The sequence below is a fragment of the Salmo trutta genome, chromosome 5, assembly GCF_901001165.1.
Source record: "Salmo trutta chromosome 5, fSalTru1.1, whole genome shotgun sequence".
NCBI lineage: Eukaryota > Metazoa > Chordata > Actinopteri > Salmoniformes > Salmonidae > Salmo > Salmo trutta.
Window position 1 is genome coordinate 39007196 of NC_042961.1, and position 24284 is coordinate 39031479.

General features: G+C 41.5%; 1 protein-coding gene across 12 annotated transcripts in view; it reads left to right on the forward strand.

The window, feature by feature from the left end:
* The window catches only part of LOC115194123 (calcium/calmodulin-dependent protein kinase type II delta chain), a 121667-nt gene that overhangs the window by 89915 nt on the left and 7468 nt on the right, over positions 1 to 24284 (forward strand). For 2 of the 12 annotated variants that reach the window (XM_029753516.1, XM_029753515.1), the window contains exons 8-16: positions 7563 to 7646; positions 9547 to 9641; positions 11078 to 11200; positions 11319 to 11402; positions 11651 to 11693; positions 13456 to 13496; positions 20020 to 20070; positions 21390 to 21437; positions 22461 to 22509. In XM_029753516.1, the coding sequence (XP_029609376.1) occupies positions 7563 to 7646; positions 9547 to 9641; positions 11078 to 11200; positions 11319 to 11402; positions 11651 to 11693; positions 13456 to 13496; positions 20020 to 20070; positions 21390 to 21437; positions 22461 to 22509 (618 nt within the window). The remainder of the gene's footprint in view (positions 1 to 7562; positions 7647 to 9546; positions 9642 to 11077; positions 11201 to 11318; positions 11403 to 11650; positions 11694 to 13455; positions 13497 to 20019; positions 20071 to 21389; positions 21438 to 22460; positions 22510 to 24284) is intronic. The other 10 variants (XM_029753518.1, XM_029753517.1, XM_029753520.1 and 7 more) reach the window with 5 other exon arrangements.

Here is a 24284-nt window from a genome sequence, read left to right on the forward strand (position 1 = left end):
CTGTAGACCTGTTGTATTCGGCGCACGTGACACATAAAGTGTTATTTGTTTACCTGTTTAATGTGTGAGAGGTGAGACCTTGAGGTGTGTCAGCTCTCTGGGTTTATAGTGCAGGTTTTATTAGGTGGACCATTTGCCTGGAGAATGGGGGAATAATTATCCTAATCCCCTGGATTGGCTGTCACCTGAGAATCATCTACCCAGTTCACTGGTGGTGCCCCAGGGCATGCTGGGAATTTTAGTTCTTTAGAGAAGTAGGCTGCATTCCACTGGCGGGGAGCCACACTACGTTCCCCAGACGGCCGTTCCAGTGGGGAAGTTTTGGAAGCTTGTTAATCGTGGCCCATAAACATTGCATTAAGGATTAATTTGACCTCTAATAGGCTGTCTCTTAAACAAGACAGGATTCACCCTAACCACAGGGGTTCCAGGATTATCTCCAGCAACATTGCAAACGGTTTTAGAGCCTGACGGCCTGGGTCTATTTGTGCTCTAAAAACAAACAAGCAACCCAGAAAAGGGCAAAAACTTGTCCACATTAATATACAGTGCCTTCAGAAAGTATTCATACCCCTTGACTTATTCCACATTTTGTTGTTACAGCCTTAATTCTAAATGGATTAAATATGTGTTCTTCTTTCACCCATCTACACACAATGCCCTAGAATGACAGTGAAAACATCTTTAGATTTTTTGGAAAATGTGTTGAAAATTTAAATACAGAAATATCTCATTTACATAAGTATTCACAACCCTGCGTCAATACTTTGTAAAAGCACCTTTGTAGAAGACTCTTTCTGGGTAAGTGCAAGAGCTTTCCATACCTGGATTGTGCAACATTTGCCCATTTATTATTTTCAAGTTTCTTCAAGCTCTCTCAAATTGGTTGTTGGTCATTGCTAGACTACTATTTTCAGTTGTTGCCATAGCTTTTAAAGCAGATTTAAGTCAACTGTAACACGGCCACTCAGGAATATTCACTGTGTTGGTAAGTAAAGCCAGTGTAGATTTGGCCTTGTGTTTTAGGTTATTGTCCTGTTGAAGGTGAATTCATCTCTCAGTGCCTGGTGCAAAGCACACTGAACCAGGTTTTCCTCTAGGATTTTGCCTGTGCTTAGCTCCATAACATTTTTTTTATCCAGAAAAACACCCAGTCCTTAACGATTACAAGCATACCCATAACATGATGCAACCAGCACTATGCTTGAAAATATGGAGAGTGGTACACAGTAATGTGTTGTATTGGATTTGCCCTAAACATAACATCTTGTATTCAGAGAAAAAGTTAATTGCTTTGCCACATTTTTAGCATTATTACTTTAGTGCCTTGTTGCAAACAGGATGCATGTATTGGAATATTTTTATTCTGTACAGGCTTCCTTTTTTTACTGTCAAATAGGTTAGTTTTGTGGAGTAACTGCAATGCTGTTGATCCATCCTCAGTTTTCTCCTACCACCCCTAATTAAACTCTAACTGTTTTGGCCTCATGGTGAAAATCCCGAGCGGTTTCCTTCCTCTCCGGCAACTGAATTAGGAAGGATGCCTGTATCTCTGTAGTGACTCACCATCCAAAGTGTAATTAATAACTTCACCGTGCTCAATGTCTGCTTTAAAAAAAAAAATGTATGTACCAATAGGTAACCCTTTTTTTGCGAGGCATTGTAAAACCTCCCTGGTCTTTGTTGTTGAATCTGTGTTTGAAATTCACTGCTCTACTGAGGGACCTTACAGATAATTGTTAAACACTATTATTGCACACGGAGTCCATGCAACTTATTATGTGACTTGTTAATAACCTCTACGGGCCACGGGGGCAGTATTGAGAATTTTGAAAAAAATATGTGCCCATTTTTAACTGCCTCCTACACCAACTCAGAAGCTAGGATATGCATATTATTAACACATTCGGATAGAAAACACTCTGAATTTTCTAAAACAGTTTGAATGGTGTCTGTAAGTATAACAAAACTCATATTGCAGGCAAAAACCTGTGAAAAATAGATTTAAAAAAATGAGAATTTTGTGACTGTACTATTTAGTGTCATTGTTTTAAAGATACCACAGTGAGAAAGGATTCAGTTCGCAACTCCTACTGCTTCCACTAGATGTCAACGATCTTTAGAAAGTTGTTTGAAGCATCTGTGATGAATACAGACCGAATTAGAATGCTTACAAGTTGACACGTCATCACTTCATTTTTTGCGCCTGCGCATGAATCTGAGAAGAGTGTCTTTGTCATAATCGTTTATTCTAGACACTTGATAGGTTGTGTGAAAATATTACTGATGTTTACTGATGTTTCACGTTAAAAATGGACCAAAAGATTAATGCTAAACAACGTTTGACATGTTTGAACAAACATAAATAGATTATTTACTAGGTTTTTTTTAGCTTTTCGGCGTGACTTTACACTGCCCACCTCATTTTGTGGGAGCCTACTGAACGCTAACTATTTGGACATAAATTATGAACTTTATCAAAAGAAACCACATTTGTTCTGGACCTGGGATCGCTGGCGGCGCCTTCTGATGGAGATAATCAAAGGTAAGGGGATATTTAGAATGTTATTATCGATATTAGATGATGCTAATGCTAACGGTATAGCTTAGCTTAGCTTATAGCTTAGCTTATGTTGTTAGCATAGTACCCAGTTTATACCAAAATGTGATTTCCCAGTAAAGTTATTTTGAGATCTGGCCATTCGGTAGCAATTACGAGATGATAATATATTATTCTTTGAATGACAATATTATAATTTACCAATGTTTTCGAATAGTAATTCCGTGATTTGTAATGCTGGATTCACTGGGAGCATTCGAGCCGAAAAAAATTCTGAATTTCACCGTGACTGTAAATGCTGTTTTTGGATATAAATATGAACTTGATGGAACTAAAAATGCATGTATTGTCTAACATAATGTCAAAGGTAAGTGCATAATTCTAGCTAGTTTTCTGTCTGTTGATGCCCTTCTTTGAATTGGCTAAACATTACACGCAGCTATTGTCAATGTACTCTCCTCACATAACCTAACTTTATGCATTCTCCGTAAAGCCTCTGAAAATCGGACAGCGTGGTTAGATTTAGGAGATATATCTTTCAAATGGAGGAAAATAGTTGATTATTTGATTATTTGAAATGATTACTCTTGCAGTTTTGAATTCCCCGCCATGGTCACATGACAATGAATCCCAATACCGGGATAAGATCCTGCCCCCTGGCCTCAACAGGTTTTAAGCACATTTTTACTCCTGAATTTAGAGAGAAATAGTTATGGCGTCTTCTTGTGGGCACTAACTCAACTATGGTTTGTTGGGGAAAGCCTATTAGGGAAATTAATAGTGTTTTTTTGGTAAGGTTTTTGGATATCGCTGAAAATAAGGTCAGTGGTAAACACAGGTTTACGAAATCTTACATGTTTTGTTCTATGAGATCATCTTCATCAGCTAACGTGACGTTTTAAGATGCACCCCACTTTTTTTCCATCAGAACAGCCTCAATTCGTCAGGGCATGGACTCTACAAGGTGTCGAAAGCATTCCACAGGGATGCTGGCCCATGTTGACTCCAGTGATTTCCACAGTTGTCACCTTGGCTGGATGTCCTTTGGGTGGTGGACTATTGATAAACACACGAAACCGTTGAGCGTGGAAAAACCCAGCAGCGTTGCCGTTCTTGACACAACCCTGTGTGCCTGGCACCTACTACCATACCCCGTTCAAAGGCACTTACATCTTTTGTCGTACCCATTCACTCTCTGAATGACACACATACACAACAATCCATGTCTCAATTATCTCAAGGCTTAAAAATCCTTGTTTAACCTATCTCCTCCCCTTCATCTACACTGATTTTAAAGTGGATTTAACAAGTGACATCAGTAAGGGATCATAGCTTTCACCTGGATTCACCTGGTCAGTCTGTCATGAAAGAGCAGTTGTTCTTAATGTTTTGTATGCTCAGTATAGAACAAAACGTTAGTATAGATCAACAAGGTCTCCTAAGCCTGTGTTCACCTCAAACCTTATTTTCTGTGTTTTTCTCTAAACTGTATTTCTTCCCCAAAGGGATGGCTGCTCTATCCAGATGTAACTAATTTCCGGATTTTAGGATTACAAACTGACATGCTCTATTTAGGCTTGCCATAACAAAGGAGTTGAATACGTATTGACTCAAGACATTTCAGTGTTTTTAATTTTTAATTGTAAAAAAATGTAAAAACATAATTCTATTTTTACATTATGGGGTAATGTATGTAGGCCAGTGATTACATTTTTTTTTTTGAATTTTCATCCATTTTAAATTCAGGATGTAACACACCAAAATGTGGAAAAAGTCAAGGGGTGTGAATACTTTCTGAAGGCACTGTATGTAGCCTGAGAAACAAGGTTCATGAAATCGATAACTTGCTAACAGATAGCCAGTATACGAATGTTATCTCTGAAACTCACTTAGATAATTATTTTGAGACAGTGGTAACAATACATGGTTATAACATCTACAGGAAAGACATGAATGTCAATGGGAGGAGGTGTTGCTCTATATATTAAGTCATATTCCTGTGGAGCAGGAATGGGCAACTTTGATTGGGGTGTGGGCAACAAAATATCTTAACTTATCATGTGGGCTTTGTGTACCCATATCCATACCCACACATTCAGTCAGAGCCATCCCTAGCCTTTTGGGGGCCCTAAGCAACATTTTGTTGGAAGCCCGCGTTCCACCTTGTGAGCAAAACATTTTAGCTCCCCTCTTGACAGCCGAGAGAAGGGGAAAAGTGTTTGTTAATTTCCTACAATTCTACACTTTGCCAAGGGGTGTAGAGAAAATGTTGCAGATTTCGAGCAACTTTTATGCTACTCTTCACGTTTTGCCATGGGGTGGAGAAGGGTGGAGAAGATTTTGACATTTTATAACACATTTCATGCAATTGTACTTATTTTGCCATGGGTTCGGGGAGAAATATTTGCAGTTTTACAGTAAATTCCCTGGAATTCAACACATTTTGACATAGGATGGAGAGAAATGTTAGCAGTTTTTAAGCAAAGGGTGAGTGACTTGCAAAATCAATGGGGGCTCCCCCGGTCTGAAATTCGACCATGATTACTATAAGTTTTGATGGCTGGCTAGAATAATTTACAAGTCAATTTTTTTTCCTTACATGGGCTAATTGAGTAAGTAGCTAGATTTCCATCCAATTGGGGACAGATTTTATTGCAAATATTCAAATCTGCATCAAAACAAGCATTTACCCACCAGATTTGTTTCCATCAAAATGACTTGTTGCTGATAAAAGGTTGTGCTTGGTGACATAGTGCACATAAAAATAACTTCTGTGGTTAAATTCCCATGTACCCAATTAAAAATGACAAGTTTCCATTGTATTTTGAACTACTGATTGTTTAGTCATAAGATATTTGCGTTATATAGCGAATGTGCCAACTCTGGTTTTGGCACATGCACTCTATATAGCCAACAGCACCTCAGATACAGTGCAGGTATAGCCTACATGAGATTATTATGGACAAAAGAGCACGATTATTTTTATTTGTCAATCGGCAGTCAAGCATCGATTATCATGTCAGCAGAATGTCACCCATGAATAGCAAAGCACCTTTGACTGGTTCAAACAGCCAACCAATCAGCCTGCTACTGACCGTTAGTAAACTTTTGAAAAAAAGTGTGCTTGACCAGATACAATGCCATTTCACAGTAAATAAATGAACGACTGACTTTCAGCATGCTTATAAGGAAAGGGACTCAACATGTAATGCACTGACACAAATGACTGATGATTGGCTGCAAGAAATTGGTAATAAGATTTTAGGAGCTGTTTTGTTAGACTTCAGTGCTGCTTTTGAAATTAGCGACCATAGTTTTTTCAGTAGCAGACTGTTATATCTGCCATATCATGGATTGAGAGTTACCTAATGGAAGCGCATCTAGTGTAAACCTGGTCAATTTTTGGCATACCTCAAGGTAGCTGTCTTGGCCCCTTTTTTCAATTTTTTACTAACGATCTACCACTAGCCTTGAGTAAAGCCTGTGTGTCTATGTATGCTGATGACTCAAAATTAGACACGTCCGCTACCAGAGAAAGTTATATCACTGCAACCCTTAACAAAGAGCTGCTGTCAGTTTTAGAATGGGTGGCTAGTAGTAAGATAGTCCTAAATTATATTAAAAAACGAAAAGCATTGTATTTGAGACTGATCATTCGCTTAACCCTAAACCTTATCCACATCTTGTAATGAATCTGGCAATTGAGCAAGTTGAGGAGACTATATTGCTTACTGTAAGCCTAGATTGTAAACTGACATGGTCAAAACATATTGATGAGGAGAGGTTTGTCTGTGATAAAGCTCTGCTCTGCTCTCTTGACATCACAATCAAGAAAACAAGTCCTACAGGCCCTAGTTTTATCACACCTGGACTACTCCTCATTTATATTGTCAAGTGCCACAAAGTTGGACATAGGCAAATTACAGTTGGTGCAGAACAGAGTAGCACGGTGGCCCTTAAAATATAACATGCATGTCAATCTCTCCTGGCTCAAAGTAGAGGAGAGATTGACTGCATCACTACCTCTCTTTTGTGAGAGGTATTGGCGTGTTGAAAGAATCAAACTGTCTGTTCAAACAGCTAACATAAAGGTCAGACACCCATTCATATCCCCCTAGATATGTCACCGGTCTCTTCATAGTCCTCAAGTCCAGAACAGACTCTGGGAAATACACTGTACTACATACAGCCATGACTACATGGAACTCTCTTCCACATTAAGTAACTCAGTCTAGCAGTAAAATCAGATATATAAAAACCCTGTATAAAATAACACCTCACACCACAACACGGACTGTGAAGAGACATATACACACAAGCACACACTCTACACAGACCCACATATTTTAATATTGTCATGTTGTATTTTAATGTGCGTTTAATACTGTACATTTGTGCTATTGGAGCAATGTACATACAGTACCAGTCAAAGGTTTGGACACACCTACTCATTCAAGGGTTTCTTTAATGTGACTATTTTCTACATTGTAGAAAAATAGTGAAGATATCAAAACTATGAAATGACACACATGAAATCATGTAGTAACCAAAAAAGTGTAACACATCAAAATATATTTTATATTTAAGATTCTTCAAAGTAGCCACTCTTTGCCTTTGACAGCTTTGCACACTCTTGGCATTCTCTCAACCAGCTTCATGAGGTAGTCACCTGGAATGCATTTCAATTAACAGGTGTGCCTTTAAAAGTTCATTTGTGGAATTTCTTTACTTCATAATGCATAGTAAAAATATAGAAAAACCCTTAAATGAGTAGGTGTGTTCAAACTTTTGACTGTTACAGTATGTATAATTCACAATGTCGAGCAGGCTATTGTTTTACTATGATGTATTGTTTTATTCCTGTTTGTACTCCAGGAAGAGTAGCTGCTGCCTTTTCAGCAGCTAATGGGGATCCTAATAAATACAAAAAACTGTGGGATGTAAGTGTACATCCATCTTGGGAACTGTAGTTCGTATTCATGACATCTCATCTCTGTTCCAGGTTTTGCGGGAACCCCTGGCTACCTGTCCCCAGAGGTCCTGAGGAAAGACCCCTATGGGAAACCTGTGGATATGTGGGCCTGTGGTAAGGAACTTCCCAACATGGAATAATCTATTTGTCTTTGAGTAAAAGGCTAGTACCAACTACAAAGGACCTACATGGCTCTCACACAGACAATGAGGTCATCCAGTTCTCACTTGAATTAATCACTGCAGCCCACTCGTTACATAAACTCAAGGGCCACCTGGGCTTTAATGTCTACCACACACTCATTCACAACCTGTGCGTCTCTGAATTTTGGGCCACAATGACTTATTTGTGTCGTAGTGCTCTACTGACCAACCAAGGGCCCTTGAGCTCGTCCCGGTAACCTACCAGCAAATGAGCAACACAGTGCTGAAGTGCTTGGATTGTTTTTGTAACCACAGTGATGGTGACATGAAGAAAACCCTTATAGTGGGAGGAGTCTATGAAGAGGGGGTACTTTTCTGTCCTCTCTTGATCTCTTCATTCGTATAACAATGAAAGCTGTTAACTTGTATTAAGTCCAGAGGATGTGATTGGAGCTGGAGCGAGGAGTGGAGCGTACCCAATTTGACTGGAGCGTGGAGCTAGTTTCCCAAAAAGGCTGGCGCGTCGGCTCCAGTAGCGCTCACTTCACGAGCTCATGGCATGCCCGGCCCAGCATGCATTTGTAGTCTACTTGTGTGCTGCTATAGCCCCTTGCTTTAGATACTGTCATTTATGATGCTAAATATTTTCATAAAGAAACTGATAAAACACACAGGTGAAAAATCAAGGTGACTTGCAAAGATGAGGAGGACCAAGAGCGAGAGATGGAGTAGGTGATGTAGTGTCTACAAATAAATAATAATTTTGGAATCTGAAAAGACGGGTATCACGAAAGCATGATGGTGTACTTACCTGCTAACAGAAAGGAATGAGGTGGGTAGCTAACTGTGTCATTGTAGCAAAGTATAAGCTAAAAATCACATCTCTTAAAAGTTTTGTCATTTTCGTTCTATTATCTATACAATAGGCCATCATTGAATAGGCCTGGCATATTACCTTTTTCAAGGAGCTTTCTGTTTTGACAGGGTTATTTTACCTAAAATCCTTTAGGCCTACCTACAGAAAAATAAAAAAACAACTACGCATCCCTGCCCAGCATGGAAAGAGTGGCCCGAAAGGTGTTTAGCATCCACAGTGGCGCTGCAAGCGCTGAGAGGGTATTCTCCACTGCTAGCCTGCTCTCCAGGCTCCATCGCATGAAGCTTCAGACTCTGGCCATGTTTCTAAAAATGTATTCCAAGGCACAGTAGATGGAGCCTAATAAGGAATTTATCATTTAATTAGATTTTATTCTAAGTAAGTCACAGCCTATATGTGCAATATATAGACTATAATGATTTAATACAACAAAAAAGCTGAACGCTTAATGTCCCTGCCAGCCTAGTGTGTCGCACTCGCAAATGCTTCACAATTCATTTCTTTGTAGGCTATAGCCTTGAAATAATTGAAATAATATAGCCTAAATCATTCATTTTCGTTCCTTCTTAGGCTCCCTGTCTGACATGTAGCCTATTTGAAATGATGAGCGCTTCTTAGTCATGTTTTCCTGTTAGAGTACTTTTCATTCAAATCATATGGTCTGGTTTCAATACTTCAAAACTAAATGGCAGGTCCAGGTAGTCACAAAAATAGATAGTTGTTGGTTAAATTGTGATTTTAATGAATAGACTGAATTTGGAGAGGATTTCTTTTTTTCGAGGATTGGTTTTTAGCGGAGCGGTTGGAAAGTACGTGGAGGGATGAGCGGCGCTCATGTTCTCTGTTTAAGTCACTAAAGGTCATTGCTCAGATATTATTGGGTCATACTGATTATACTTTCTCCGCTTGCTGAGATTTGAGTCTAATTTTGAAATTACATTTATTCATAAATTGGTATCATCTTGATTACATGTTTGTGTCTCTGTCTCATCAGGTGTGATTCTCTACATTCTCCTGGTGGGCTACCCTCCCTTCTGGGACGAGGACCAGCACAGACTGTACCAGCAGATCAAGGCCGGGGCCTACGATGTGAGTACTGACACGACACACACATACTCTGTCACGTACAGTACATGCTTTCACACAGACAAATGTATCCGTTTGCCAATCTGTCAGCAGTATTTGGCACTTACTGTGGAAATCGAATTGGCAGAGTCTCACTGGCTTAAGGTATCACCAGTGGTGGAAAAAGTACCCAATTGTCATACTTGAGTAAAAGTAAACATACCTTAATAGAAAACGACTCAAGTGAAAGTCACCCAGTAAAATACAATTGAGTAAAAGTAAAATAATTTAGTTTTAAATATACTTAAGTATCAAAAGTAAATGTAATTGCTAAAATATACTTAAGTATCAAAAGTATACATTGTATCAAATTCCTTATATTAAGCAAACCAGACGGAAACATATTGTTGTTTTTGTATTTATTTATGGGTAGCCAGAGGCACGCTTGAAGACTCAGACATAATTTACAAATAAAGCATTTGTGTTTAGCGAGTTTGCCAGATCAGAAGTAGTACGGATGACCAAGGACGTTCTCTTGTGTGAATTTGACCATTTTCCTGTCCAGCTAAGCATTCAAAATGTAATGAGTACTTTTGGGCGTCAGGAGAAAATGTATGGAGTGAAAAGTACATTATTTTCTTTACGAATGTTGTGAAGTAAAAGTTGTCAAAAATATAAATGGTCAAGTACAGATACCCCCCCCCAAAAAACTACTTACCCAGTGGTGTAAAGTACTATTTATCACTGGAGTTGATTTCTATGGTTGTTATCTGACAGTATTTACATGAGATTAAGGCAGGCTTGCTCTTAGATCGATACCGAAACTCTCCCATCCCCTCACTGTTTCTCAGACTTTGATCACAATCACTTAACTTTAGCAGGCAAAGCTAATCTCCTGTCAGAGTGACTGGAATGGACCATGTTTATCTTGTCTCTCATCTTGCACAAGAAGGAAATGTGTTAGCCGCTTGATTTCCACCCGACACAAGGCCATACTTGACACATCAGAATTCCAGTCTCTGTCTATTGGCTGAGCATTGCCTCTCCCAGCATGCTGTTGGAACACCACACACAGGCTATTTCCTCCTTGTCTGGCAGCCCTCTCCCTGCTCTCCCCAGTCAATCCCAACGCCTGTCCCAGACAGATTGAGTTTTAGAATGGGGGAGGGGCAGAGAGGAGGAAGAGAGCGGCAGAGGGACAGCCCACTGCAATGGCTCAAGTCCAACTTGGCTCTGGAGGCGAGCACCTTCTGCTCAGTGAATCTGTTTTTTTGGCAACCTTTAGATGTTTTTTTGCCAGTTTTCTCGCTGTCCTTGTTTCTCCAAGGACACATTTTCAAACAAAGCTGAATGGAGGGAGTGAAAGAGTGAGGGAGGGATGGGATGGGAGGATAGATGAGTGGATGGATGGACTGATGGATGACGAGCCTCATTGCCTCTCTCAATGTTCTCCCCTTCAGTTTCCGTCCCCTGAGTGGGACACAGTGACCCCCGAGGCCAAAGACCTGATTAACAAGATGTTGACCATCAACCCTGTCAAGAGGGTCACCGCCACAGACGCACTCAAACACCCCTGGATCTGTGTACGTGTCTCACACGCACACGCACATGCACACGCACATGCACACACAGTCCAATGGTCCGATGAGCATACCTACAGACTCATGACGTTCTCCCCCTCTCTCACTGTCCTCTCTGCAGCAACGTTCCACTGTGGCGTCCATGATGCACAGACAGGAGACGGTGGAGTGCCTGAGGAAGTTCAACGCCAGGAGGAAGCTCAAGGTGAGGGAATGTTTCTCACAGGACTTCACCAGATGTCGTGAGTGAGACATTAAGAAAGTGACAACTTGACTAAATCCGAGCCCGTGCTTGTCATAGAGTGGACCCTGAGCACTAAATAATGTGGTCATAAACATCATAATCTATCCACCTAATGTTGGACACCGTGTTAGGGATGAGGTGACAGTGCGCCAAGTATTAAAGCCTCGGAGGTCAGTTTTTCAACTCACTGTTCCTTTTCCCTTCCTCAGGGTGCTATCCTCACCACCATGCTGGCCACACGCAACTTCTCAGGTAAGATGCATCTACCTACTGTATTGTAGTTTCTTTCAAGGTGTCTCTCTTTGGCTCTATATGTCTGTGTTTTTACTTCTTCTCTCCCTCTCGCTCTCTCACCAGATGAATATTTAGAATTCTCCACCAGCTGCTGCTTAGTAATGCAGCTGGAGGTATTATTTCACCGAAACACTTGAGGAAAACAATGGGGAGAGAAATTAGGGATAGAGGGGCAGGTGTTACAGGAAGGACTGATCGAGTGAGAGAGGAACGAGGACAAAAATGCACGAGAGAGTATGGAGCAACTAAATGTGAAAGTAACATGAGTTTGTAGGGGAGAACTCTAGGATGAATACGCTGGTCTTTAAGACTACCGCTGTCAACCTAGAGACTGCCTGGAGACCAGTGAAGCGATGCTGATCGATGTGGTTCAGACAATCTGGGCCTCTTAAAGGGCAATACTTTAATATTTTGTCTGTTGGTTAAAAATATAGATTTTCTCTTGGGTGATGAGTGAAGGGGAAGGGAAGGAAAAGGGGATACCTAGTCAGTTGCACAACTGAATGTGTTCAAACGAAATATCTTCTGCATTTAACCCAACCCTGGAGGAAAGATGTGGACTTCACTTTCTCCTGCTTCCTTGTATTTATTTGGGCAATTTAGTTCAGGCAAGGAAAACACATTGTTTAATCTCTCTCTCCCTGTCAAGACTTTGGTTCTCTTGTTAACAGAAAATATTTTATTTAAAAAGTACATTGTTTTAAATTTTCATTCCATATAGCCAAAACTTTTTTTGCTCAAAGCAAGACTTTACACCAGTGGTATTCAAAGTCGGGGTCGCGACCCTTTATGGGGTCGCACCACAAATAAAGAACCTACAGATTATTATATGGGATCAATATACAAACTCTTTTGAGAAAGATGTTATTGAGTATGTATTTATTGGTTTATTTTCATTTTGATGAGATAAAAAAGCTATGAATGTAAGGTTATTTGGTCATGTAGAAATTTACAGATTTTTAAGGTTGTCATTTGATTTGGAATGGGGTGGGTTCGCAAGGAATTATTTTAGAAAAAAATGGGGTCCCCAGAAATTCTGGCGGAAAAAATGGTGTCCTCGCTGAAAAAGTTTGAATACCACTGCTTTACACCGTCTGTTTTATTTACCTTTGTTTTTTCTCCATTCTGTTTTTGGGATTGTGTAACCTTGTGAGGTAAGAGTCTCTGTCATGGAAAGAGGCATGCCTTGGCACTGCTCTCTACCCATGTGCCCGTCTTGGTAACTTGCACCCCTCTCAGACTAAACATTTTTACAAAGACCTTTCTTCTTCCCTCTCTCATACACTCGTCATACACTGTGTGGCAATTGTGTGACAGCCCTGATCACTTTAACCGATCACTTTAACCAATCACTGAGCTTTTCCACGTGCCAGGAACCTCATCATTCTACCCAACCAGTCAATTAGCTCGCTCCATGCGTGGACTATATTTGCATGTTGATTTAGGACACGGTGTTAACTTGGAGGAGTTGTCATTCTCACATTAACCTGATAAACCTTCCGTAAACATTTTTTTTTTAAGATACAAGAATTACAAGGTCTCTATTTACAAGTGTGTGTGTTGGTAGAGGACATTAAACCTCAATTCTGTAGGACTGTCACAGTTTGCCCATAATTGGCTGTCTTCACTAGATTTAGTGGTGTGTGTTTGCACGTGTGTGTGTGTGTATCAATCAGAGGTGTCCTCGCTGACCTTGTCCCCTTGTCCTCTCTCCTTACAGCAGCCAAGAGCCTGCTCAACAAGAAAGCTGACGGCGTCAAGGTAAGTTCTCTGATCTACTTCTGCGATCTTAACATCTGACAACACACATTGACACACACACACCTTTAGTTGTGGACTTTTTAGTTGTAATTTATATTGCACTTGTAACTGACAGTCTCAGAAGAGAAGTTGGAATATTTCTACAGTACATTTGTTTCAGCTGCCAGCAGTGAAATTATGTCAGTTTGAGTGCTGCATGACTAACATACTGACTAGAACAGGCACCAGATGCAATTAGGACACGCAGGTTGAAATGTTAAAACAAACTCTGAACCAACTACAGTTGAAGTCGGAAGTTGACATACACCTTAGCCAAATACATTTAAACTCAGATTTTTACAATTCCTGTCATTTAATCCTAGTAAATATTCCCTGTCTTAGGTCAGTTAGGATCACCACTTTATTTTAAGAATGTGAAATGTCAGAATAATAGTAGAGGATGATTTATTTCTTTCATCACATTCCCAGTGGGTCAGAAGTTTACATGCACTCAATTAGTATTTAGTAGCATTGCCTTTAAATTGTTTAACTTGGGTCAAATGTTTCGGGTAGCCTTCCACAAGCTTCCCACTATGAGTTGGGTAAATTTGGGCCCATTCCTCCTGACAGAGCTGGTGTAACTGAGTCAGGTTTGTAGGCCTCCTTGCTCGCACATACTTTTTCAGTTCCGCCCACAAATGTTCTATAGGATTGAGGTCAGGGCTTTGTGATGGCCACTCCAATACCTTGACTTTATTGTCCTTAAGCCATTTTGCCACAACTTTGGAAGTATGCTTGGGGTCATTGTCTATTTGGAAGACCCATTTGTGACCAAGCTTTAACTTCCTGACTGATGTCTTGAGATGTTGCTTCAATATATCCACATAATTTTCCTCCCTCATGATGCCATCTATATTGTGAAGTGCACCTCCTGCAGCAAAGCACCCACACACCATGATGCTGCCACCTTGTGCGTCACGGTTGGGATGGTGTTCTTTGGCTTGCTGGCCTCCCCCCTTTTCCTCCAAACATAACGATGGTCATTATGGCCAAACAGTTCTATTTTTGTTACATCAGACCAGAGCACATTTCTCCAAAAAGTTTGATCTTTGTCCCCATGTGCAGTTGCAAACCGTAGTCTGGCTTTTTTTATGGCGTTTTTTGAGCAGTGGCTTCTTCCTTGCTGAGCGGCCTTTCAGATTATGTCGATATAGGACTTGTTTTACTGTGGATATAGATACTTTTGTACCTGTTTCCTCCAGCATCTTCACAAGGTCTTTTTGCTGTTGTTCTGGGATTTATTTGCACTGTTTGCACCAAAGTACGTTCATCTCTAGGAGACAGAACACGTCTCCTTCCTGAGCGGTATGACAGCTGCGTGGTCCCATGGTGTTTATACTTGTGTACTATTCTTTGTACAGATGAACGTGATGCCTTCAGGCGTTTGGAAATTGCTCCCAAGGATGAAAAAATTCTGAGGTCTTGACTGATCTCTTTTGATTTTCCCATGATGTCAAGCAAAAAGGCACTGAGTTTGAAGGTAGGCCTTGAAATACATCGACAGGTACACCTCCAATTGACTCCAATGATGTCAATTAGCCTTTCAGAAGCTTCTAAAGCCATGACATCATTTTCTGGAATTTTCCAAGCTGTTTAAAGGCACAGTCAACTTAGTGTATGTAAACTTCTGACCCACTGGAATTGTGATACAGTGAATTATAAGTTAAATAATCTCTATAAACAATTGTTGGAAAAATTACTTGTGTCATGCACAAAGTAGATGCCCTAACCGACTTGCCAAAACTATAGTTTGTTAACAAGAAATTTGTGGAGTGGTTGAAAAACGAGATTTAACGACTCCAACCTAAGTGTATGTAAACTTCCGACATCAAATGTATTTTAATTTGGGGACAGGTTGAAACACATGAAACATTCATGGATCTTTTGTAAAATTGTATTTATTTTTGAGTCGCACAAAATCGTGTGTTCTCTCCTCCGACAATTAATCCACAGATAAAAGGCGAATTTAGTTCGTTTCTAGTAATCTCTCCTCCTTCGGTCTTCTTCTGTGGACTTTTATATGGCGGTTAGCAACCAACTCTAGGGCACATTACCGCTACCAACTGGACTGGAGTGTGAACCTCAGTTCATCTTTCAATCACCCAAGTGGATATATGCTCCTAAAAACCAATGAGGAGATGGAATCAAGAATCAAGTTCTATTTTAGTGCCTGGCTACGCAGACGCTCATTGACGCACGCGAGCAGTTTGGATGAAATTATTGATTAACATGTATGTGTACATATATGTTGCGACGCTCGCGCATGCAACGCGGCCTGGTGTGGTCAGCATGTAAGATATCTCAATAATCGGGCTCCGTCTTTACCAAATAATTCAGTCACAGAGTGGTAGTGTCTGTTTTTGTGATCTGAGGAAGCTGACTGGAAGTCCTCATCTCCCATCTAATCAAATCTCAGCTGTCATAGCAGCTAGTGGTTCAATATGACCTCCACGTGTTCCTCAGTATCTATGTTCCCCCTCTCTCTGTTTCTAAATCTGACTACAAAATTCCTGTCACTCTCTTCCTTATTGGGGGATTTTATTTCCCTTCCTCTCAATACTGCTCGCTCCTTTCTATCCAGCTTTCTATTTTCTATATTTCTACCCTCTCCTCCCTTTTCTCTCACACTCCCCTCTTGTCACTCACACCCCTCTTTTCAACCCCTCATTTCTTGCTCTCCCCACTGGGGGTCTGTGTCAGACAGTGAATCACATGCTATCCCCCTCACAGCTGTGTTGGAGTGGCTGTCCTCCAGTGGCTGTCTCCCCACCTTTGGTCCAGTGTCAAAGTACTGGCTGACTTTGTGTCTGCCCCCTGCATCTGTCTGACCCCCATCTCCCTCTCCAAATGCTGATCCTAAAATACTAGAATCACATACCCAGGAGCAGCACTTGACATACACTATATATACAAAAGTATGTGGACACCCCTTCAAATTAGTGGATTTGGCTATTTCAGCCACACCCGTTGCTGACATAGACAAACATTGACAGTAAAATGACCTTACTGAAGAGCTCAGGGACTTTCAATGTGGCACCGTCCCAACAAGTCAAATTTCTCCCCAACTAGAGCTGCCCCGTTCAGCTGTAATGTTATTGTGAAGTGGAAACATCTAGGAGCAACAACGGCTCAGCCGCAAAGTGGTAGGCCACACAAGCTCCAAGAACGGGACTGCCGAGTGCTGAAGCGCGTAGCACATTAAAATCGTCTGTCCTCGGTTGCAACACTCTTCACCAAGTTGCAAACTGCCTCTGGAAGCAACGTCAGCACAATAACTGTTGATCGGGAGCTTCATGAAATGGGTTTCCATGGCCGGGCAGCCGCACACAAGCCTAAGCTCAGTGATAAATAGAGTGATGAATCACGCTTTACCATCTGACAGTCTGACGGACGAATCTGGGTTTGTTGGATGCCAGGAGAACGCTACCTGCCTGAATGCATAGTGCCAACTGTAAAGTTTGGTGGAGGAGGAATAATGCTCTGGGGCTGTTTTTCATGGTTCGGGCTAGGCCCCTTAGTTCCATTGAAGGGACATTTTAACGCTACAGCATACAATGACATTCTAGACCATTCTGTGCTTCCAATTTTATGGCAACAGTTTGGGGAAGGCCCTTTCCTGTTTCAGTATGACAATGCCCCTGTGCACAAAGCGAGGTCCATACAGAAATGGTTTGTCGAGATCAGTGTGGAAGAACTTGACTGGCCTACACAGAGCCCTGACCTCAACCCCACTGAACACCTTTGGGATGAATTGGAATGTCGACTGTGAGCCAGGCCTAATCGCCAAAGATCAGTGCCCAACCTCCCCACAGAAATGTTCCAACGTCTAGTGGAAAGCTTCCCAGAAGAGTGGAAGCTGTTATAGCAGCAAAGGGGTACCAACTCTATATTAATGACCATAATTTTGAAATGAGATGTTCAAGGAGCAGGTATCTACTTATTTTCCTCAGCGATCTATACACAATACCCCATAATGACAAAGTGAAAACAGGTTTTTAGAATTTTTGGGCAAATTTATTTAAAAAACATACCTTATTTACATAATTCAGATCCTTTGCTGAGACTCGAAATTGAGCGCAGGTGCATCCTTTTTCCATTAATCATACTTGATGTTTCTAAAACTTGATTGGAGTCCACCTGTGGTAAATTTAATAGTTTTTTTCCCCTCATCAATCTACACACAATACCCTATAATGACAAAGTAAAAGTTTTACTCCCCCCCCCCCCCAAAAAAATAACTAATATCACATTTTCATTAGTACTCAGTGCTTTGTCGAAGCAGTCTTCTTGGGTATGATGCTACAAGCTTGGCACACATGTATTTGGGGAGTTTCTCCCATTCATCTTTGCAGGTCCCCTCAAGCTCTGTCAGGTTGGATGGGGAACGTCGCTGAACAGCAATTTTTTTAGGGCCATCGAAATGTTAGCTATTAAAATCAGATCCAACAATATCAAGGGACTAGAAATCCAGGGCTTAAAAACAAAGGCGTCAGCGTATGCTGATGACTCAACTTGTCTTGAATTCGTAATATGGATCCCTGCACAGTCTCATTGAGGATCTAGATAGTTTCTCTAACCTCTCTAGATTAAAACAGAAGTATGGAGGACAAAAATAACTTGTCATGTATATTCTAAACACATTTTACACACGTGGCACTTTTTTTTACACAGTAGTTACATAGAAAAATGATTGTTCTTTTGAGATACATTACATGTAACTACTGTGCCAAATATGTCAAATGTGTTTAGAATGTACATACCAAGTTATTTTTGTCCTCCGAGGAGGGGTGATGGATAAACCAATATATTTGTTAACACACTTATCCAAGGTGCTTATGGCAGGCAGTTTAAACAGCTGTAGGAGGTTTAGCATCTAGGTGCATTTGTACCTGATATATTTCCCCAAAACGCTTTCTAAATCTGTCTATCTGCAGCCGTGTGAGTCATCGGTGTGTTTTGAAAGCACATCAGGCAGCTTTTGAAGGATTATTTCAGGTTTAGCGCAGGGGTCCAGCATGTTACCCTCTTAAATGTCACTGCCTCTGAGGCTGTGTTGAAGAGTAGATAACCTAATGGACTGGGGAAATGGCAGGCATTACATTATTTAGTCCTGCCATCAATTTTGGTTTCCATGTATGCTGAATCTTTAATGATTACAAATGTGTGCGGCAGGTAGCCCAGCGGTTGAGAGCGTTGGGCCAGTAACCGAAAGGTCGCTGGTTTGAATTCCAGACTAGGTGAAAAATCTGTCGGTGCCCTTGGACAAGACACTTAACCCTAATTGCTCCTGTAAGTCGCTCTGGATAAGAGTGTCTGCAAAATTACTAAAATGTAAATGTGTTTTATAAAATACCCTTTCTCAAAGAGTGTACTGTTAAGTCTAGGGTCTTGACTCTTGACACATACTGGTTGTGTTTTGGGGTTGAGATATTGTGATATTGGACCCAGTTTATCTTGTTCTCTTTTGTGTTCTGTCTGAGACCGAGCCAATGCCAATATTGCTGGTATGCCTGTCCCTACTTTTTTTTAATCCAACCTTGCATCTACCACGGGTTGCCAGTTATGTGGTTGATTATAGAACACCCTAGTGCTGTCTAGTGGTTAGTTTCAGGGTGGTTCAATTGGCCATTTGTAGATCCCTGGCCTAGGATAATTGTCTACTATCTTGGTTTAATGAGCAACCCGTTGTATAAGCCTCTTGATGTGTAGTTTGAGTTTCATGGCTAGCTCCCCATATCTCCCTGTGGAGAACCTAGTTCTATGATCAGGTGCATTCCAGTTTTGGCCCATATTACCTAGTACTTTTTTTTATCGTTTTACATAGCTCGGATGCCCAATGACTGGGCTCCAAAATCAGGGCATGCCGTTCACAAAGGAATAGTATAACACTTTTTGACCTTAATTTTTTTTCCCCCTGACGTGCTTCCGATGCAGACGATGATGTTCATGCTAACAGTAAAACCAGAAACTATTGGGATGTCACAACGTCGTTTGACTTTTAAATTTGAACAGCATTGGATAATTGCATTACTACTGAATTTTTTATTTCTCATCTCTAGTTTAGAGTCACAGTGGCACTAATTTGTTCGATTTAAGCCCTCCATAAACGACGTTAATAGTGGCAGTTTAGGCTTCCTGAAAGCATGAAAACAGTAGAGCGGAACAGCCGAATGCTTTCAAGTTCATGTTTACGAAGTTCTGTTTCAGCGAGGAACTCCTTTGCATGTTTATTCTGAGTATAATCCTCCAGAATAATGATGTATCGCTACAGGCTTGGAACCAACAGATTTGTCTCATGAACTTATTTTCTCTCACCAAACTTTATACCCCGCAGAGTATTTGCTCATTAACTCCTGACATTTTCACTCCTGCAGCTGTGTATTCCTGACGCCTCTCCTGTCTCTCTCCCTGCTTGGACCACTGGTTCTTGTTCCTGATATCAATCGCCGTTTCTTGTCTCCGTCTCTGTCCACTTACCTTGTAGATCAACAACAAGACCAATGTAGTCACCAGCCCCAAAGAGCCCCCCACTCTGGTACACTCTCTGTCTTTCTGCACGTCTGCCTGCCTGTCTGTCTCATCCTCCACGCTCGGGCTGCTCACCTCACTGTAACAACGTCTGTCTTTGTTAGGCTCCCAGTGATGCCTCTTTTTAATATAGAATTGTTGTTTTCCTTATTTAGGGTAACACTTTTTTTTTTTTTTTCATCATACACAGGCATTTACTTTTACTGTGGACCAGTAGACATTGCAGTTGGCATGTGCACTTTTTGCTTCTGTGTGTGAACAACTGTACATCCCCGAGTTCATGTTTTTACTTTCACTCCACTTAAGCTTTCCCCCAAGTTACCAAGGAAACCAATGAGACGTGCTGGTTGAGACACTGCATGCGTGCTTCCTAAAATAGATTTCACACACTAGCAGTGAAACGCATCCTGAGATTACTCCGCTAGTGCCGTCCGCGTCACCCTGTCACCGCACATGAGCTTCAACGTGACCGTGTCATGCCACGCCTTTATGACAGCCCATCTGTCGGCACTGCCCAGAGGGAATCGACACAGACTTACCGCAGTTTAATCTACGCATGTTAGACATGTCAGGTCAGCCAAGAGGCCTGTACTGTATTTAACCGGCCCCAGGCAGAACCGTAGATGCATCCCTAGTATAATGTCACCATTTGTAAATACATACAAAAATATTAGCTTTGTTTTTCCATCCTATTACGTATATAATAACGTGGTAATAACCTCATGGCTTTTTAACAATGGCTATTACGCTACTTCTAAAGTGAGGCGGTTATGTATTTCTAGATGTGAGAAATGTGGCATGTTCACTCATCACACACACACACACACACACACACACACACACACACACACACACACACACACACACACACACACACACACACACACACACTACCTGGAGTCAGCTCTAAGGGTCAACTACACGCCTTGCTTTGGCTGTACACACGTAAAATTACCTTCCTGTAGTTTATATCCAGGAAGGGCCTGGTGACTAGCATGCTTCCTACTGCTGTACACCTCCCATCCTGTCTTGGTTGTTGTGTGTCTGTTTGAAATATGAATATCATAACCTTGTCTTCTGATGCCTTCTCAATTGCACCAAGTTGACTACTCAAAGATCTCTCGTTTTCATGGAAAAAGTTGGGCATACTGCATTAAAACCCTTAGCTATAGCCTCAGTGGTGCGTCATTTGTCCTTGATTTTACCCCCAAACTTGCCTTCTCCGAGGTTCCTTTGGTCTTTTTTTTCTATTAACTATTTACCACACCAATTTCCTGTCTATTTAACCCATTCTTCACCCTCTTCCTCCTCCTCTCTGTGAATCAGGAGCCTCAAACCACTGTCATCCACAACCCAACTGATGGAAACAAAGTAGTGAGTAAATGGAACAGTAGTGCCAAAAATATAGGTGTTTGCTGTTGTGCTCTAGTTAGCAGAGTGATAAGCTAGTTGGTTTTAGTTTGTGTTTCTTACAAAGCCTTGTATAACGTTGCATGCATGGTGCCTTGGTGTATGTCCTAAATGTTTGTTTCATTTGCGCTTCACACGGACACTGGACTTAGGACTTTGTCAATATGTTTTATCTTATGTTAAACAAATGTGCATGCTATATTTATACACGGAGTATATAAAACATTAAGAACACCTTAAGAAGGATTTTTAAGCTTTGAGACAATTGAGACATGGTGTATGTGTGCCATTCAGAGGGTGAAGGGCCAAGACAAAACATGTAAGTGCCTTTGAACCAGGTATGGTAGTAGGAGCCAGGTGCAAAGGTTTGTGTCAAGAACTGCAACGCTGCTGGGCTTTTCACACTCAACAGTTTCCCGTGTGTATCAAGAATGGTCCACCACCCAAAAGACATCCAGCCGACTTGATACAACTTTAGGAAGCATTGGAGTCAACATGGGCCAGCATCCCTGTGAAACACATTTGACACCTTGTAGAGTCCATGCCCCGACGAGCTCGAATGCAATCCGCTTTGACGAATGTGGATCCAGGCTATGTCTCCTTTAGATTTGTTGTTGTTGTAACGCTTTGTGCGTGAAAATGTGCATCCGGTTTTTCACTATCTGAGTGTTGGAGTAGTACTGCTAGTGGCTTGCTGTTAAAATTACATAGTAAAAAACTAGGCCCTACATCTTGTACCTGTGTGTGACCAAAGTGAGACGTCGACCCAATGTCTATGATGATATTTTTGTTTGTGTGACTATAGCCCGAAAGAGTATGCTAAGTTATCCAAATCTGTTCTCTCAGCGGTTCCGAAGATAATCAGTTCCTTTGCCCAAACTATTTTACTCATCTGACAATGCATCAGTTCTCTTGTGCTCACGCTTTATCCAGTTTCAACAGCCGACAGGTGTTCATTGTTCTTAGCTGTTTGTTCTTGTCCAACAGGAGTCCAGTGAGAGTGCAAACACCACCATGGAGGATGAGGACGTGAAAGGTAGGAGCACACACCTGTATTAGGCAAGTAGCTCTATGTTGGCTCTGCTCAGTCTAAGTGAAAGGGAATGTGTTATTCTCACAGCACTGAAGTGTTGGCATGTATTTTTGTCCTACTGATTTTGCATCAATATGTATGCTATTAAAATGCCTGTTTTTCTTTGTATAATTTTGTTTGTATGAATTCGTCATGTGTTTATCCAGGCATCCATTCTGCTTTTTAATTTAATATGCTTAATTAATCCACTTCATCTGTCCATCTTTTATTTATTTATTTTACCCCCTTTTTCTGCCCAATTTCGTAATATCCAATTGCAATCCAATTACAATCTTATCTCATCACTGCAACTCCCGCAACGGGCCCGAGAGAGGCGAAGGTCGAGCCGTGCGTCCTCCGAAACATGACTTGCCAAAATGCGCTTCTTAACACCCGCCCGCTTAACCCGGAAGCCAGCCACACTGTGTCGGAGGAGGAGGAAACACTGTTCAACTGATGACCGCTGTCAGCCTGCAGGCGCCTGGCCTACCACAAGGAGTCGCTAGAGCACAATGAGCCAAGTAAAGGCCCCCCGGCCAAACCCTCCCCTAACCCGGACAACGCTGGGCCAATTGCGTGCCGCCTTATGGGACTCCAGATCACAGCCGGTTGTGACACAGCCTGGGATCAAACCCGAGTCTGTAGTGACGCCTCAAGCACTGTGATGCAGTGCGTTAGACTGCTGCGCCACTCAGGGGAGTCCCTCTATCTGTCTATCATCTGATCATTCAGTGCCATCCTCCAAACTTGGAACGCTATGTCTTTCTATATCAATACATTTTAGCTGCAAGACTTTACTTACACTGTCAGTTCTGTGAATGATGTCATCTGTCTAACCGTGCATTTTCTTTTTATGAACCTTCAATTGATGTAGTCCTTCTGTTTTCACGGTATTTGTTTAACATTTGAGACATTTAGCAGACGCTCTTATCCAGAGCAACTTAAAGGAGCAATTAGGGTTAAGTGCCTTGCTCAAGGGCACATCGACAGATGTTTCACCTCGTCGGCTCTGGGATTCGAACCAGCTACCTTTCGGTTACTGGCCCAATGGTATTGGAAGAACAATGGGTGAATTGTGGCCCAACTTTGATTGTCAGTGGTGCATTTTATACCCACTCTGCTGAGCTAGTTAGTGACTCATTAGTGATTTGGAACTGTGTCTACAGTGGGAACTAACACAATGAGAGACGGCTGAGTCTACAAAGAGATGCCATGGGGGAGGTGTGGACACTGTGTACAGTCGTTTAGGGAGCTGAATCTGCTACTGGCCTTGCATGATTTCCCATTTCGCTGTTGCCATGCTGGTCCACTGAGCCAGAACAGTGTGTGCATGAGCTCCACCATTACAGATAGTCATTAGTAGCATTTGTTAACCTCCCTCTTGAAATAGATGGTTTTGCTGAGTTTTTTTTTTCTAAACCAGGAGGCGCAACATTGCGAGACCACCGGGAACGCTTGCGAAGCAGACCAGGCTGGGGTTTGGGGTTAGAGAAGTCAATGAGAGATGTGAAATATTCTTCCATCGTTGTTCATTTTCTCGAAATCTGAAGGCACGACCTAGATTGGAGCCAATGTCTTAAGTAGTCGAACATGTTATTACTCCAACCTCGTGAAAGTGACAAACCGACACGCTTTCACAAGGAGCGCCTTTGATTTGACGGCCTCCACGTGCGCAGTTCGGCGCGAGACCACGGTTAGACCCGTTTTACGTGTTTCTGCGCACGAGCTTAGCTAGCTAA